The sequence below is a fragment of the Rhamphochromis sp. 'chilingali' genome (genome assembly GCF_963969265.1).
Source record: "Rhamphochromis sp. 'chilingali' genome assembly, chromosome: 11".
Classification (NCBI taxonomy): domain Eukaryota; kingdom Metazoa; phylum Chordata; class Actinopteri; order Cichliformes; family Cichlidae; genus Rhamphochromis; species Rhamphochromis sp. 'chilingali'.
In genome coordinates this window covers 20,260,842-20,274,601 of record NC_137938.1, presented here as the reverse complement: position 1 = coordinate 20,274,601, position 13,760 = coordinate 20,260,842, and the positions used below count along the sequence as shown (strand labels likewise).

Genomic DNA, 13,760 nt, shown 5'->3' with positions numbered 1-13,760 from the left:
CAGCTCAAGCTCTCGTTTGACGGACAGCTGTAGCTCGTCTCTTGTGAAAAGTGAATTTATTTGACCACTTCTGCTGCCTGTATTTTGGGGGAGAACAAGGGGAACTATACTGGGTCATACTAGGAATGCATATAAAAATGTTTTGAGCTCATCACTTCTCTGTGAAGCTCGAATGTAGCTGCCTCACTCCCTCACTCCCATCTAACTCCTGCTCTGTTACATTTAAGAATCTCATTTGGTCTTCACAGCTGCTTTCACTATGACAGCGTTTGACTTCTCGGATATAGAGGCGTTTTTGGATTGCCACCCGGATCTGTTCGAGGAGTATCTCGTTCGGAAAGCCAAATGTGACCAGGTTAGCAGGTGGTTGAAGGAGCATCAGCCGTCGAAAGTGTCCTCTGTCGAGGAGAAGCGGGGCGCTGCCATGGACCCACTGTGGCCGACCAGTGCTGACGGACTCCGGCGCAGATCGTCCCACATGGAGCTGCGACGGAACTTTGCTCGGTCCAAAGCCACCACTGCACACTGGACATACGACGAGCACGTGAGTTTGAGCGAACACGAGTCCCAGTCCAGCATGAGGCGCCGTGCGCTCCTGCGTAAAGCCAGTTCACTGCCTCCCACTACCGCGCACATCCTGAGCGCCCTGCTGGAGTCCAGGGTCAATGTGCCTCAGTACGCATCCAGCGCCATTGACTATAAATACAGACTTAAAGAAACCAACGAGAGGGAGTTTTTCTTAGAGCTCGTGAAAGATATCTCCAACGAGTTGGACTTAACAAATCTGAGTTATAAAATCCTGATCAATGTCTGCATTCTTGTGGATGCAGACAGGTGTTCGCTTTTCCTCGTTGAAGGACCCCCTCACAAGAGGACTCTGGTTTCCAAGTTCTTTGATGTGCATTCAGGCACTACAGTCAGACCATCATCTAGCACTCTTAACTCCAATGAAGTGCAAGTGCCATGGGGGAAAGGTATCATTGGATATGTGGCAGAGCACGGGGAGACTGTAAACATCTCAAACGCATATGAGGTAAAGTGTACACCGTTATGATCAATAGAATTTGTATTCTTAATTTATGTGCGTCCATTTAAGCTGGCGGATATCAGTACATGATGATGTCGGGTATTGGACCCGAGTTTTGTAGTAGTAAAAGAAAAATTTCTGCAATACACATCAGGTTTCAGGTCCACCTTCAGCTGCATTCCCAAGTTAAAAGCATCCACAAATGTGTGTCTTTTTCAAAGTAATGGGACTTTTTTGTTTTGGTTTTTGCCAGCAGAGGTATTCAGGTGTTGGCAAAACTATCCCACTCCTCAGAACTTCAACTGCGCACGTCGTTCCGAATACCAAATGCAGGTTCTTTTGGATACAAAAAATACAATAGTCAAAGAAAAGGAAAACCAATCACTATATTTCCCCCCCCCCACAAACTAAATCTGGTATTATATGCTAGACTTGAGCACCACATCATTATATCATCGCCCTGGGCTGCTTGGGAAACTAAGGAAACATGCGATCTACTACTCCAGCAGCATAGGTACGTGCCAGTGAGGGGTACAAGAGTCTCTCTGCTTATAGTAAAAACAGTTTCAATCAACAGAGACTCAAATTTACAAGCCCAAGAGTCAGACCTAAACGCTGCGGATGCTTTATCATAGGCTTTACGAGACAAACGCGCATATGGTGAAGGAATGTAGAGCTGGGATGTGTGTGTGTGTTTTTTAATGTGGACTCCAGTCAATAAATATGTAATAGCCTGTATGTTTATATAACCACAATTCCAGGATCACCGCTTCAGTGATGAGATTGACAAGCTGACCGGGTACAAGACTCAGTCCATCCTCTGTATGGCCATCTGCAACAGTGATGGAGAAGTCATAGGTGTTGTACAAGCTATTAACAAAAATCCAATCGGCACCCCATTTACTGAGGATGACGAGAAGGTGAGGCTCTGTTATGCTGAAGAGAAGAAAATCATTCGCCTGTCGTACCAGCGGGCTTCACATTCATATTCATCTTCTTCAATATTACTTATCGCGCCATTAAGGGCATTTAACGAGGGAGTTAAATTTAACTGGTGCATCGTCTACCCCACCACCCAACACTAACACTTGCCATGCAACTGGAAATATTGTTTGTAATTTGCATCTTAATGGCTGCGGAGAGGGGTAAAGTGTTCCCTTGGAATCAAAACACAAGAAAATGGAAGAGAAGAGGTCAAGCTTTTACTCAAGCGTGGAGCATTAAATACGTTCGCCTGTGCATACACACAGTAAGAAAAGTGTTACTTTCAGTTGCTCCCTGTTCCAGTTGAAATGGGCTTACTAGAATATATGTGTGTTATAGCTTCATTTACGGCTCCGCTGCTTATGAGTACAATTTAATTCTCAGAGTTTGCTGACGAGACAATAATATTTCGTACATCCTGGAGATTGGAGGGTTTGGTAAAAACAAAACAAAAACAAAAAACTGCATCAATGCTGATATTTGCAGTTTGTAAAAATCACAAGTTTGCTTCTGCGTGCAGACCAGTTGCACTGACAAATTCATCCACAAGGTGGCAGAAAAAACTTGTGGAAATAAATACATTGTGAATCCGTATAGTATGCTCTAACGCTCAACTTCAAAGAAGCTGTGAGAGATTTAAGCTTCTTTTTCAAGTGTATATAAAACAAAGCACTAAATATAACTTTGGCAGAGCAACCTCAGAAACTATTTTTCAGCAACAAAGACTGTAAAAATAGGGAGGAGAAAAAGCTTCATCCGGCAGCTTGTCCAGACATTTTAAGGCCTTTGATGTCTTACTAAGTCTCTTTCTCTGAATCAGTACTTCATTAACAGCAAATCTATTTGAGAGAAATTTGCACTGAGAAGCAGCTGACTCCATCATGATCTTTGTATGCGCATTTACTCTTTCTGGTTCTCTTATTTGGCTTTATGTCATGCAGACATTGTGCATGCCTTTCTCCACTTTTTTGTGTTTTCATTCAGGTGCTGCAGATGTATCTACCATTCTGTGGAATATCGATTTCCAATGCTAAGTTGTTTTCAGAGTCTCGCAAGGAGTATGAAAGGAGCAGGGTGAGAAGTTTTAAACTGTGCTTTTACAAAAACATAACTGAACACAATAATCACTCCAAAACACATTAACATGCTGTATGCTTGCCTTTCACAAGTTAGGCTTACATTAACTTCAGCAGCGTGATATTCTATCAGGAATGTGGAAATATGTTTGTGTAATGAACAAATGAAGTTACGGTGTTTATTGTTGCTGCTACAGGCTTTGCTGGAGGTGGTCAATGACCTGTTTGAGGAACAGACCGACCTGGAAAAGATTGTCAGGAAGATCATGCAGCGAGCGCTGACTCTGCTGCAGTGTGAACGTTGCTCTGTGCTTCTTCTGGAGGACATTGACTCACCTGTGAGACCTTTCTTTTCCCATTTCCTCACAGATTCATCTGCTGCTTGATTTTCAGTGTATAACTAAACCAAAGTCATTATAACCTTTTTTTTTTTTAATTTGCTGAATGACTTTATTTCTGATTGCAGTGATATATGATTTTTCTCATAGGTTGTGAAGTTCTCAAAGACATTTGAACTCATGTCTCCTTTGTGCAATGTGGACCGTGACATCAGGTTAAGGAGATTTTGCTCATAGATCACTACTGCAGAATTACAATAAACACAAATATGATTAACATTAAAAGAAGACTTGCATTTCACTGTGATAAAATTTGTAGTCAGTGTTTCTGTATATTAATGTTTGACTGTTGCTTCCTCTTTGTAATAGTGCCCACATCAGCATGGAGAAGTTATCCTGTTCTGACTGGCTAATCAATAACAGTATTGCTGAGCTGGTGGCTTCAACAGGACTGCCTGTTAACATCAGTGATGTGTGCCAGGACCCACGCTTTGATGCTGAGGTATACACAGTGTAGTGTATTTATCAGATCTGAGGCTTTTATTTAAAAAACAGTCAGATAATATGAGTCATTTGCACCGTTGTTATCACTGCAAGAATATCAGTTCCCCCCCCCCAAAAAAAGTAAAAAATGGCTTCTCTCTTTGCAGGCAGATCAAGCTTCAGGGTTTCATATCAGATCAGTGTTATGTGTTCCTATCTGGAATCGAACTCATCAGATAATTGGTAAGTGAACCAGAAAATAATCAGTTTTGTTTCACTGGAAACGAGTCCTCATGTTATAGTCATGATTTATGTATATTTTCCACAGGGGTTGCACAAATTCTGAACCGCCTGGACAGGAAGACCTTCGATGATGCAGATCAGAGGCTATTTGAGGTTAAGCTACACTAGCAACCTTCTGTTTGGTCTGCACTGTGACACTGTAGATCCGCAGGTTCTTTTCATGTTTCATATTTTTCCTCTGGCCTGTTGTTTGTGTGCAGGCATTTGTGATATTCTGTGGCCTTGGAATCAACAACACAATGATGTACAATCAAGTTAAGAAGACATGGGCTAAACAGTCTGTAGCACTGGATGTAAGCCTGTTCTTCTATCCATCACTCTATGTCTCTCTGGAGGATAGAAGATATTTATGTATCTTTTTCTATACAATAATTTCTTTTTTTTTGTCATGTGCCAGTTTTCTTTTATGGTAAATGGTCTGTATTTGTACAGCGCTTTACTTTATGTTTTCTTTTATGTTTTGATGATTCCATGTAATCCATCCATCCATTTTCTTAACCAGTTCTCTAACTAGGGTTGCAGAGGAGCTGAAGCCTTTCTAGTTGACACAGGAGAGTGGTGGTTTACACAAGTTACCAGTCTATCAAATGGGTAGTATAATCTGATATCAATTCAAATCAATTTTATTTATATAGTGCAAGTTCACAACTATAGTTGCATCAAAGTAAGAGTAAAGACCCAACAAAATTAGAAAGAAAACCCCATCAATCACACAACCCTAAATAAGGAAGCATTTTATAAGAGTACGAAGGAAAAAGGGAGCCTGAAAGCTGAAGGTTCTGCCTACCATTCTACTTTTAGAAACTCTACAAATAAAAAGTAGGCCAGCAGCCTGATAGAAAGGTGAGCTGTTAGGAAAATATGGTACTGTAATTTGATGTATATTTACTACTACCTTCTATTTACATTTACCTGATTACTTTGTATGTAAGGAAATTTATTTTTAATTCTATTCTAAATTTAACAGTGAGCCAGTGAAGAGAAACTAATATGGGGGATATATGATCTCTCTTTCTGGTCCCTGTCGGTACTCTTGTTTTGGATCAACTGAAGGTTTTTCAGGGAGCTTTTAGAGTGCCCTGAAAATAATGAATTACAAGAGTAATAGTATTAGATAAGTGCATGAAGTAGCTTTTCAGCATCACTTTGAAACAGAATATTGCTAATTTTAGAGATTCAGGACAGTGTGAATGAGTAAATAAAGCTGAGTGTCATCTGCATAGCAATGGAAATATCTGTAATGTCTTCTAAATATACAGCCTAAGGGAAGCATGTAAAATATTAAAAGTATTGATACCAGCATGCAACGCTGTGGAGCTCCATGACTAACTTTTATGTGTAACTCTCCATTTACACACACAAATTGGAATCTATCAGATATTGCAGAGCTGGATTCCTTTAATACTTTCAGTGTGTTCTGATCTCTGCAGTAAAATACTATGGTCAATGGTATCAATAACAATATAAGCTGTAGCAATAATCCAATCAACTCTTATTCATAAATGGGTCTATATTTATTGTGGGAAAAAAGCAAACTTCAATAAACTTAATGCTAAATCTTACAATTCCAAAACTGTAAGATATTACAAATTACTAAGCAATTTGGGAGCAGTATTAGAAATATGTGGTATATACGGGAAAAAATAATAATTTTCAGTGACACTACTCTGAAATAAAAACATATTTTAGGACACACGGTAAAATGAATTCAAACTACCTGTATGAGAAATTATCGATTCCAGAAAAATGCTGTGTCACCACTGTTACTGCTAATCTTAGCAGAGGCTCTTTACATTCATTGGTGTCTCAGTCTGCGTTCTGTTCCAGTGCCCAGTATCTAACCTGAGCAGTCACATTATCCTCAGAAAACATGATTCCTCTTCTTTACCATAAATATTTTAGTTGCTTTTAAATTATTAATGATAAATACACGTGCAGGTCTGCTCAGTTTTCATCAAGGACAACAAACACAGCTGTATTTCTGTCACACAATCTTTGATGTTTCTTTCATCACCTGATGGATTTTTTTGTGATTAGAGACGCCAAAATATAGCAACAAATTGGCTTTAAAAGCAGATACATATTTACTTTGATCTGATTACATAGGACGGTGAATACAGATAAAAAACATCAACACTCTTGGTAAATATTAATTATCTTTTTTAGCAGTGAGTGTACATTAGAGAGCTAGTCTTATGTTATTTAGGCCATCCCCTCATGACATCACCTCACTATCTGGGACAGTTTTTTTTTTTTTTAATACATCAGTGTTTTGCATTATTTTCTGTTTTTCAGATGTTGTCCTATCACGCTACCTGCTCCAAGGTGGAAGTTGACAGACTGAAGGTAATCCTCAGAACTAATCAAATAAAAACATTATATAATGCATAAAGGCACTATACCAACATCAGGAAAATAGTGAAATGTGTCAGTAGATAAAGGTGCAACGTAAACCGGAAGGCTGTTTGCCTATGCTGTCATCCTTCAGTGGCACTCTGTGACTGACAGCACTGTCCTCTCCCCCTAAGGCTGCCAAGATCCCCCTGAGCAGTGAGTTAGGCATTGATGAGTTTCACTTCAACGACTTTTCATTGGACAACGACGCCATGATCACGGCTTCTCTCAGGATGTTTCTGGAACTTGGTGTTGTCCAAAAGTTTAAAATTGACTATGAGGTAAGGCCATGAAATGTGCCCTGTAATATGTTTATCCATCCATACATAAACATGATCATACCTTCTGTATATCTGTCTGTAGGTTTTGTGCCGCTGGCTTCTGACTGTGAGGAAGAACTATCGAACTGTGGCATACCATAACTGGAGGCATGCTTTCAATGTGTCGCAGTGCATGTTCGTTATGATCACGGTAAATTTTAACATAGAGCAAAAAAAGTCAGATGTATATCTTACAGAAGCAATGATGTAAAGTTGTTTTGCATGCCCACAAATAGATAGATCTATGGAATAAACTATATAAAAATTTCTAAGAGGTATATCCAAGGTATTTCTAAGAAGTCATATGGTGGTGGATTTGGTCTCTTATTGCTTAGGGTTGCTTCTATGTCCTATCCTATCCTAACTGATGCAAAATATCCTATAAAAGTACATTAAATATTTAGTTAAAATAAATGAAACAGAATAGATTTAAAATTACTCAGTAAGAATGTGGCCATCTGCTTTGCATTGTGTAGACAGCAAGTTTCCAGGATGTCCTGTCAGATGCAGAGATATTGGCACTGATGGTTGGCTGTTTGTGCCATGACTTAGACCACAGAGGCACCAACAATGCATTTCAAGCTAAGTACGCCACAGAGGCCTGTGGATTTTGGAACTGGTGTCTTGTTAATGCAGAGAAGTGTAACTACTCTGTTGTTCCTGCAGGACAGGTTCTGCTCTGGCCCTGCTTTACGGGACATCAGCCACCCTGGAGCATCATCACTTCAACCATGCAGTCATGATCCTGCAAAGTGAGGTCAGGCTAATATTTTTCTATTTTTTGATAAATTCCATGTAATTCTTATGTTTTTGCAGAGGTTTCTTTTTTTTATCTTAATAGTTTGCTTTCCTTGTTCAAGGTTCTGTAACTTCCAACTGATAAAAGAAAATAATATTTACTTAATCCTTAATGAAATCTTGATGATTAATTTGAATAAATAACGTCATATGGTGTCAGTTAGATAGATAAATTAATATTTTTTTCTTTATTTTCTTATAGATAGCGGTTTGAATATGAAACGAAAATACCAGAGTCAAAAAAAAAAATCAAGGACAGACATTGGTGTATTTTTGAAATGTTATTTAATCAGCTCAATTGTGGATCAGTAATACATGCTATGGCCTGAGGCTAGTCGGCAATTTCTGTCCCTTTAGATTAAACTAAACATCAGCTCAGCAAGAAAACACATTCAAAATAACAGAAAACACAAATGCACAGACTTCATTCAATTTAAAAGTGTTGGACTGAGACCATTAGGCTAACAGAAAGCCACTGTTTAAAGAGTTCGAGTAAAGTCGAGAGGCTGCTTTGTCTCAGGTGAAAATCAGTTTGATCATTGGGATCCGTGTTTTTTTATCGATTTCTTTTAGCAGCGGACAGAGAAAGTCCAAACACGCTGCTAATTAACATTTCTAAAGGGAGCTTCTTTTGACAGTGAGCAATGACTTTACCGGTGCATTGGATTTAAGGAGACATTTTAGCCACTATTACTCATCCTCGTCTGCTTTTGCGTGTGTACCCACTGTATTGCATGCTATTGTGTTTTTATTTCACAGGGTCACAATATCTTTGCAAACCTAAGCTCTAAAGAGTACAGCAACATGATGCAACTATTGAAGCAGGCTATTCTCTCCACAGACCTTACTTTGCACTTTGAGTAAGTGTTGCTTTTTTTTCCTCACGGCATTCAAGGCCAAAATAGTTTGTGACTTGTAAACTTACATACATCATTATAAATTATTGGATGTATTACCATATTCTGAACAATAATTTTCACATTTTTTTGTCATTACAAAGCTCTTCCACTTGGGTGGTTACCAAGATGGGGAGGGGGACAAATTGTGCTTCAACTTTTTTTTCTGTCCTTGATTATCTCTTTTAATTGCAAGGCGCAGAACCAAGTTTTTTGAATATGTTCTGTCTGGAGAGTTCAGCTGGACTGATGAAGGACACAGAGAAGTTCTCAGGTTTCTACATTTATATACAAATAAATCAAAATAACACAAACTATAACTGAATTTAAAAAAAAGAGATGGAAATAAGCTTTAATGTCATCAACAGGTCTATGTTGATGACAGCATGCGATCTGGGTGCAGTCACTCGTCCCTGGAAGATATCCAAACAGGTTTGAGCCTTTCACTATCCCTTCATCCAGGCTGCTAATGTTTTAATCACTGATAGTAATTATTAACGCAGCTGCTCTTGCTATGTATGGGTCCGAATGGCCGGAAAGGATGCTAGGTTGTGTACATGACCTTATACACCAGGGCATTGTGATATTGTTAGAAGCTGCATTTATAATAATCCTTATTGTGATACATCTTCTTTTTTCCCCCAATATATGCTAAGAAGTACATAATTGGAATACAACCAAAGAAGGTCTTTTCCATACACTCCGGAATATGCACTTGCTTCCTAGTGGCCCTGAGCCATGGCTATATTAAGAGGATTCTTATAATATATCCATGTCATGAATATGTTACAGGTACAGGACACTGGAGGATAGATTAGATTAAAAAATCCATCTAAGGTAGTGCCACAAACATCGCTTCAGTTTCTTTGGGACTTTTCCAAAAAGAGCATAAGGGCACTTCCTAAAGGCCATTTAAAAAGTTTTTTTTTGCATCCTTGACCCATACAGTTGTTCTATCTAGGTCAAGGATGCATGTTTCCTAGAGCTTTCTCATTAAATTAAATTAGCTCACTAATCCATTTACTTAATTTTACTTGGACACAAACACTCATTTGATTTTTTTTTTATACACAACCAAATTATATTTCCAAAGCTTAGTTTACAGTCCTGTGCATGTGTTTTTTTTTTTCTAAAATAATGCATGTGATGCGTTAGCATGACCCATAATAGTACCATACTAATAGAAAGATAATTGTTCTTCTCATTTAATTTAAATTAAAATAAGGACAAAATAACAAAGTACGTTTAAGCCATTATTAACAGCAAACTGGTACATCATTTTTAGAGTTAACTAATTTGTTTCCCTCGATCTGCACAGGTTGCAGAGCTGGTTACAAGTGAATTCTTCGAGCAAGGTGATAGGGAGAGGTCAGAGCTTAAGTTAATCCCAGCAGTAAGTAAGGAAGCTTTAAAAGTCAGTCACACAATTTTCCACAATTTTCTTAATATAACTAGATCTCTCTCTAGGCAATCTTTGACCGCAATCGCAAAGATGAACTACCTGCCTTACAGCTTGAATGGATTGATGGGATCTGTAAACCTCTTTACCAGGTCAGACAACCCTTTATGATTTAAGTTAAGCATTTAGGTCTTATGAAAAGGTAATAGTAATTAAACTATTAATATCATTCTTTCTCTCCAGGCACTGCTGAAACTCAACAGAAAGTTACAGCCAATGATGGATGGCATCGATGCCAATCGAAAGAAATGGCAGGATCTCTGCTCATCCTATCAGCAGACACGCAGAGCTTCGGTGTCTAATCAGAGTACAGAATCAGGTCAGAACACTGAGTCAGGTGAAGAAGATGGAGAAAACAATGAAAACCTAGAGTCTAGAGAAACTGCGAAGCCAGTCGAAAACTCAGTGTTTGGGTCAAAGTGCAGTTAGGATCAAAGATGCAGAGAAAACAAGGAGATGGAAACATAGCATCTGCAGGAAAGAAGTAAAATAAGCTAAGTGTTTGGCAAGCTTTGCATTAAGTTGAAAACATTCAAATGTCCTCTGATTTGATGAGAAATGCACTACCCACTATTGGTAAATGAAAAGCAGCTTTCATCTGCTAGGTGTCCCAAGCACTACGTTAAACTCAGGACTGAGCTTTATCCCTACTGGTCAGACTCCCTCAGACCTCCCTCAGCTCTCAGATGTAACTGAGAGCTTGTCATGGGATGAATGAGAATTGAATAAGAATGAAGGATGAATAAGAAACCAAAGAAGGTCTCTTAATATTATAATATTTTTAATGGGAACTGTGTTAGAAATCCCAAAACTATTGGAATGCCTTTACAAAACAAAAAAAGAATCACTGTGACAAATCATATAAATTGCCATTATGAATGTTTACTGGAGCATGATTGTGTTCTGGATAAGGCTGTGGTACCTCAGTTGCAAGTCTTTGGCTATATGGTGTAATTTTCAGTGTTTGTGGGTTAATTGAACTGTTTGGCCAGCCGCTTGTTGTGTGCAACACGTGTATTTTCTGGGGGAAAACAGGCAGATATGCGTCAAAGACTCAAACAAGAGGTCAGGGTTAAAATTTAAAGTCTGCTGGCTTGTTGTATGCACGTGTCTCTCTGTGTGTGTGAGTCTGTGTTATATCATGGTTAGGTAGTTATTTAATGGGTCTTAAAATTATTTATTGCAGCGGGATAGTTTAATTTCCAGTCTCATAAAATGTTTAATGAATGCTCACTTGATTGAGAAAAATACATGAATGCCTATAAGTCCATGTCCATGTGTTCAGTTCAGTGTTAGATCTACTTTCTCTTTACATGTGCCCCAACTGTATGCTACTAATTTTATTGTTTACTGTCTTTAAACTACACACAGTGGGATGAGTTTGTCTTACTCTCGCTAAAAAAGAAGACTCCTCAGTGCCCGTACTATGGCCTTTACAAGATTTCGGTGTTGTACATATAAAATATGGAAAAATATCCAACTGGAAGTTTCATAAAGCAGATTGTGTACATACAGTATATACGGTGCCATGAAAAGTATTTTCCCCCTTACTGATTTCTAAGCTTTGTGTATTTTTGTCACACTTACATGTTTCAGATAATCAAAGAAATGATAAATGATGACTTCATTTATTAAGGAAAAAAGCTAGCCAAACCTAATCTATGTGAAGTCATGGCCTGCCTCATTGAAAATAATGAAAATCATGAAAATAATTTGATTAACCGCGTTTTCATATAAAAGAAAAAAGCTGAGTCCAGTTTCATGAGCTAAACCCAGAACTGATTACCAGACCTGTTGAATCAAGGAATCACTTAAATGGAACCTATTTGACAAAGTGAAGTAGGTTAAAAGTCCTCAAAAAGCAACAGCTGAGAAACAAAGTCACTGATATCTGTCAGTCTGGAAAGGGTTACAAAGCCATTTCTAAAGCTTTAGGACTCCAGTGAACCACAGCGGTAAGGACAGCACTATCCACAAATTGAGAAAACTTGGAACAGTGGTGAACCTTCCTAACAAAATTACTCCAAAGAACCCAGAACTGCATCTAAAGAACCGCAGGCCTCACTTGCCTCACTTGCTTCACTTCAGGTCAGAGTTCATTATTCAACAATAAGAAAGAAACTAAACAAAAATGACATCCATGGGAGAACTCCAAGGAGAAAACCACTGCTGACCAGGAAGAGGACATAGCTGAGCTCACATTTGTCAAAACTCTGTGGACTGATGAAGCAAAAGTTGAACTTTTTTAAAAGGTTTGAGTCCCATTACACCTGACATAAAACTAACCATCATTTCAGGAAAAGAACACATCATGCCAACAGTCAAACATGGTGGTGGTAGTGTGATGGTCCGGAGGTGCTTTCTGCTTCAGGACCTGGACGACTTGCTGTAACCGACTGAACCATGAATTCTTCTGGTAAACCCTGGAGGAGAATGTCCAGCCATCAGTTTGTGCTCTAAAGACAATGCAGGACAGTGACCCAAAACACGCCAGCAAGTCCAATGGCTCCAAAAAAAAAAAAAAAAAAATTGAAATCCAATTGAGATGCTTTCTTCATGCATCCTAACTCTACAATCTGTCTGAATAAAAACTATTCTGCAAAGAAGAGTGGGCCAGAATTCCTTAATAGCAATGTGAAAGACTCATTGCTAGCTATCACAAATGCTTAATTTCAAGTCCTGCTGCCAAGGGTGGCACAAACAGCTACTTTGCTTAGGAGCCAATTAATTTTTCAAATACGGCTGGGTCGGTACGGATGGCTTTTAGTAAATGAAATCATTATTTTTAAACTGCATTTTGTATTTACTCTGGTTATCTTTTCCTAATTTTATAATATTGAAATTTGTTTGATGGTTTGAAACATTTAAGTCTGAGGAATACTAAAACTAAGAAATCAGGAATAGGGCAAATACTCTTTCATGGCACTTTACACTATGCTTTCATTTATTTGCCGATGCATGGTGATTGTGTTGAAACTGCATGCATCATATTTAATATTGACGCTGGACATTATCTCGATGCCTTCGACTGCCCAATGAGATTTGTTTTGCATGAAAGTATTACAACGGAAATACGAAATGTTGCTACTGCACTACTGTTGTCGAGAACAGATACAGATTTCTATTTTAGATCACAAACTGTACCAAAATGATACATTCATTATTTTTCATACACCAGGCTCTATATTTATAATTATTCCCTAAAATAAATTCTTAGAGAAGACAGGACGGCGTTTCACTTCAGACAAAAAGGAGAGGCAAGTTTTAAATGTGTCTCCATCTGGTTTTGTGAATAAAACTCTGTGGCATGAAAACTGTTTGTTTGGTGTTTATGTAACCAGAGTTATGTCATAGCTATTGTTTAAAATTACAGTAGCTGCTTCTTTATATCAGACCGTCTGACAATTGTGAAGTTTACTGACATTCAGAAGGAGGAAGTAGCACCATGATGTGAATGTATTGTTACTGTTGTAAGGCTATTGGCAAAAAAAATAAAATAAAATACATGAATAAATATGATAATCCATCAAGTACATTCTCCACTGTAAATGATATACACAATATGCCTAATGTGACAATGCACTGTGCTTTCATATGTGGCCAAGGATGACGCTGATGCACTCTTTCACTGAAGCACATTGAGGCAGCTGAGATCTGGAAGATTATGAATCAATTAAACATG

The 13,760-nt window shown here is 38.3% G+C and overlaps 1 protein-coding gene across 2 annotated transcripts; it reads left to right on the top strand.

The window, feature by feature from the left end:
• pde11al (phosphodiesterase 11a, like) lies at nucleotides 1-12,614 on the top strand. Of its 2 annotated transcripts, XM_080896118.1 has the most exons (20): nucleotides 1-1,033; nucleotides 1,789-1,947; nucleotides 2,996-3,085; nucleotides 3,285-3,425; nucleotides 3,576-3,640; nucleotides 3,795-3,927; nucleotides 4,076-4,151; nucleotides 4,237-4,304; nucleotides 4,412-4,504; nucleotides 6,507-6,557; nucleotides 6,740-6,886; nucleotides 6,969-7,076; nucleotides 7,402-7,511; nucleotides 7,592-7,682; nucleotides 8,483-8,583; nucleotides 8,816-8,893; nucleotides 8,988-9,051; nucleotides 9,938-10,012; nucleotides 10,087-10,170; nucleotides 10,262-12,614. In XM_080896118.1, the coding sequence occupies exons 1-20, from the start codon at nucleotides 260-262 to the stop codon at nucleotides 10,505-10,507; spliced, it is 2,754 nt and encodes a 917-aa protein (XP_080752244.1). In that variant the 5' UTR covers nucleotides 1-259; the 3' UTR covers nucleotides 10,508-12,614. The 2 variants fall into 2 exon arrangements, with proteins under 2 accessions (XP_080752244.1, XP_080752245.1); XM_080896119.1 differs by lacking the exon at nucleotides 1,789-1,947.
• Nucleotides 12,615-13,760: the final 1,146 nt, after the last annotated feature.

Bases quoted from the DNA above. Each gene is read 5' to 3' on its own strand.
- pde11al (XM_080896118.1), top strand. From the start codon at position 260: ATGACAGCGTTTGACTTCTCGGATATAGAGGCGTTTTTGGATTGCCAC. The intron at 1,034-1,788 runs GTAAAGTGTACA...CCACAATTCCAG, and splicing joins ACATCTCAAACGCATATGAG to GATCACCGCTTCAGTGATGA. The intron at 4,505-6,506 runs GTAAGCCTGTTC...TCTGTTTTTCAG, and splicing joins AACAGTCTGTAGCACTGGAT to ATGTTGTCCTATCACGCTAC.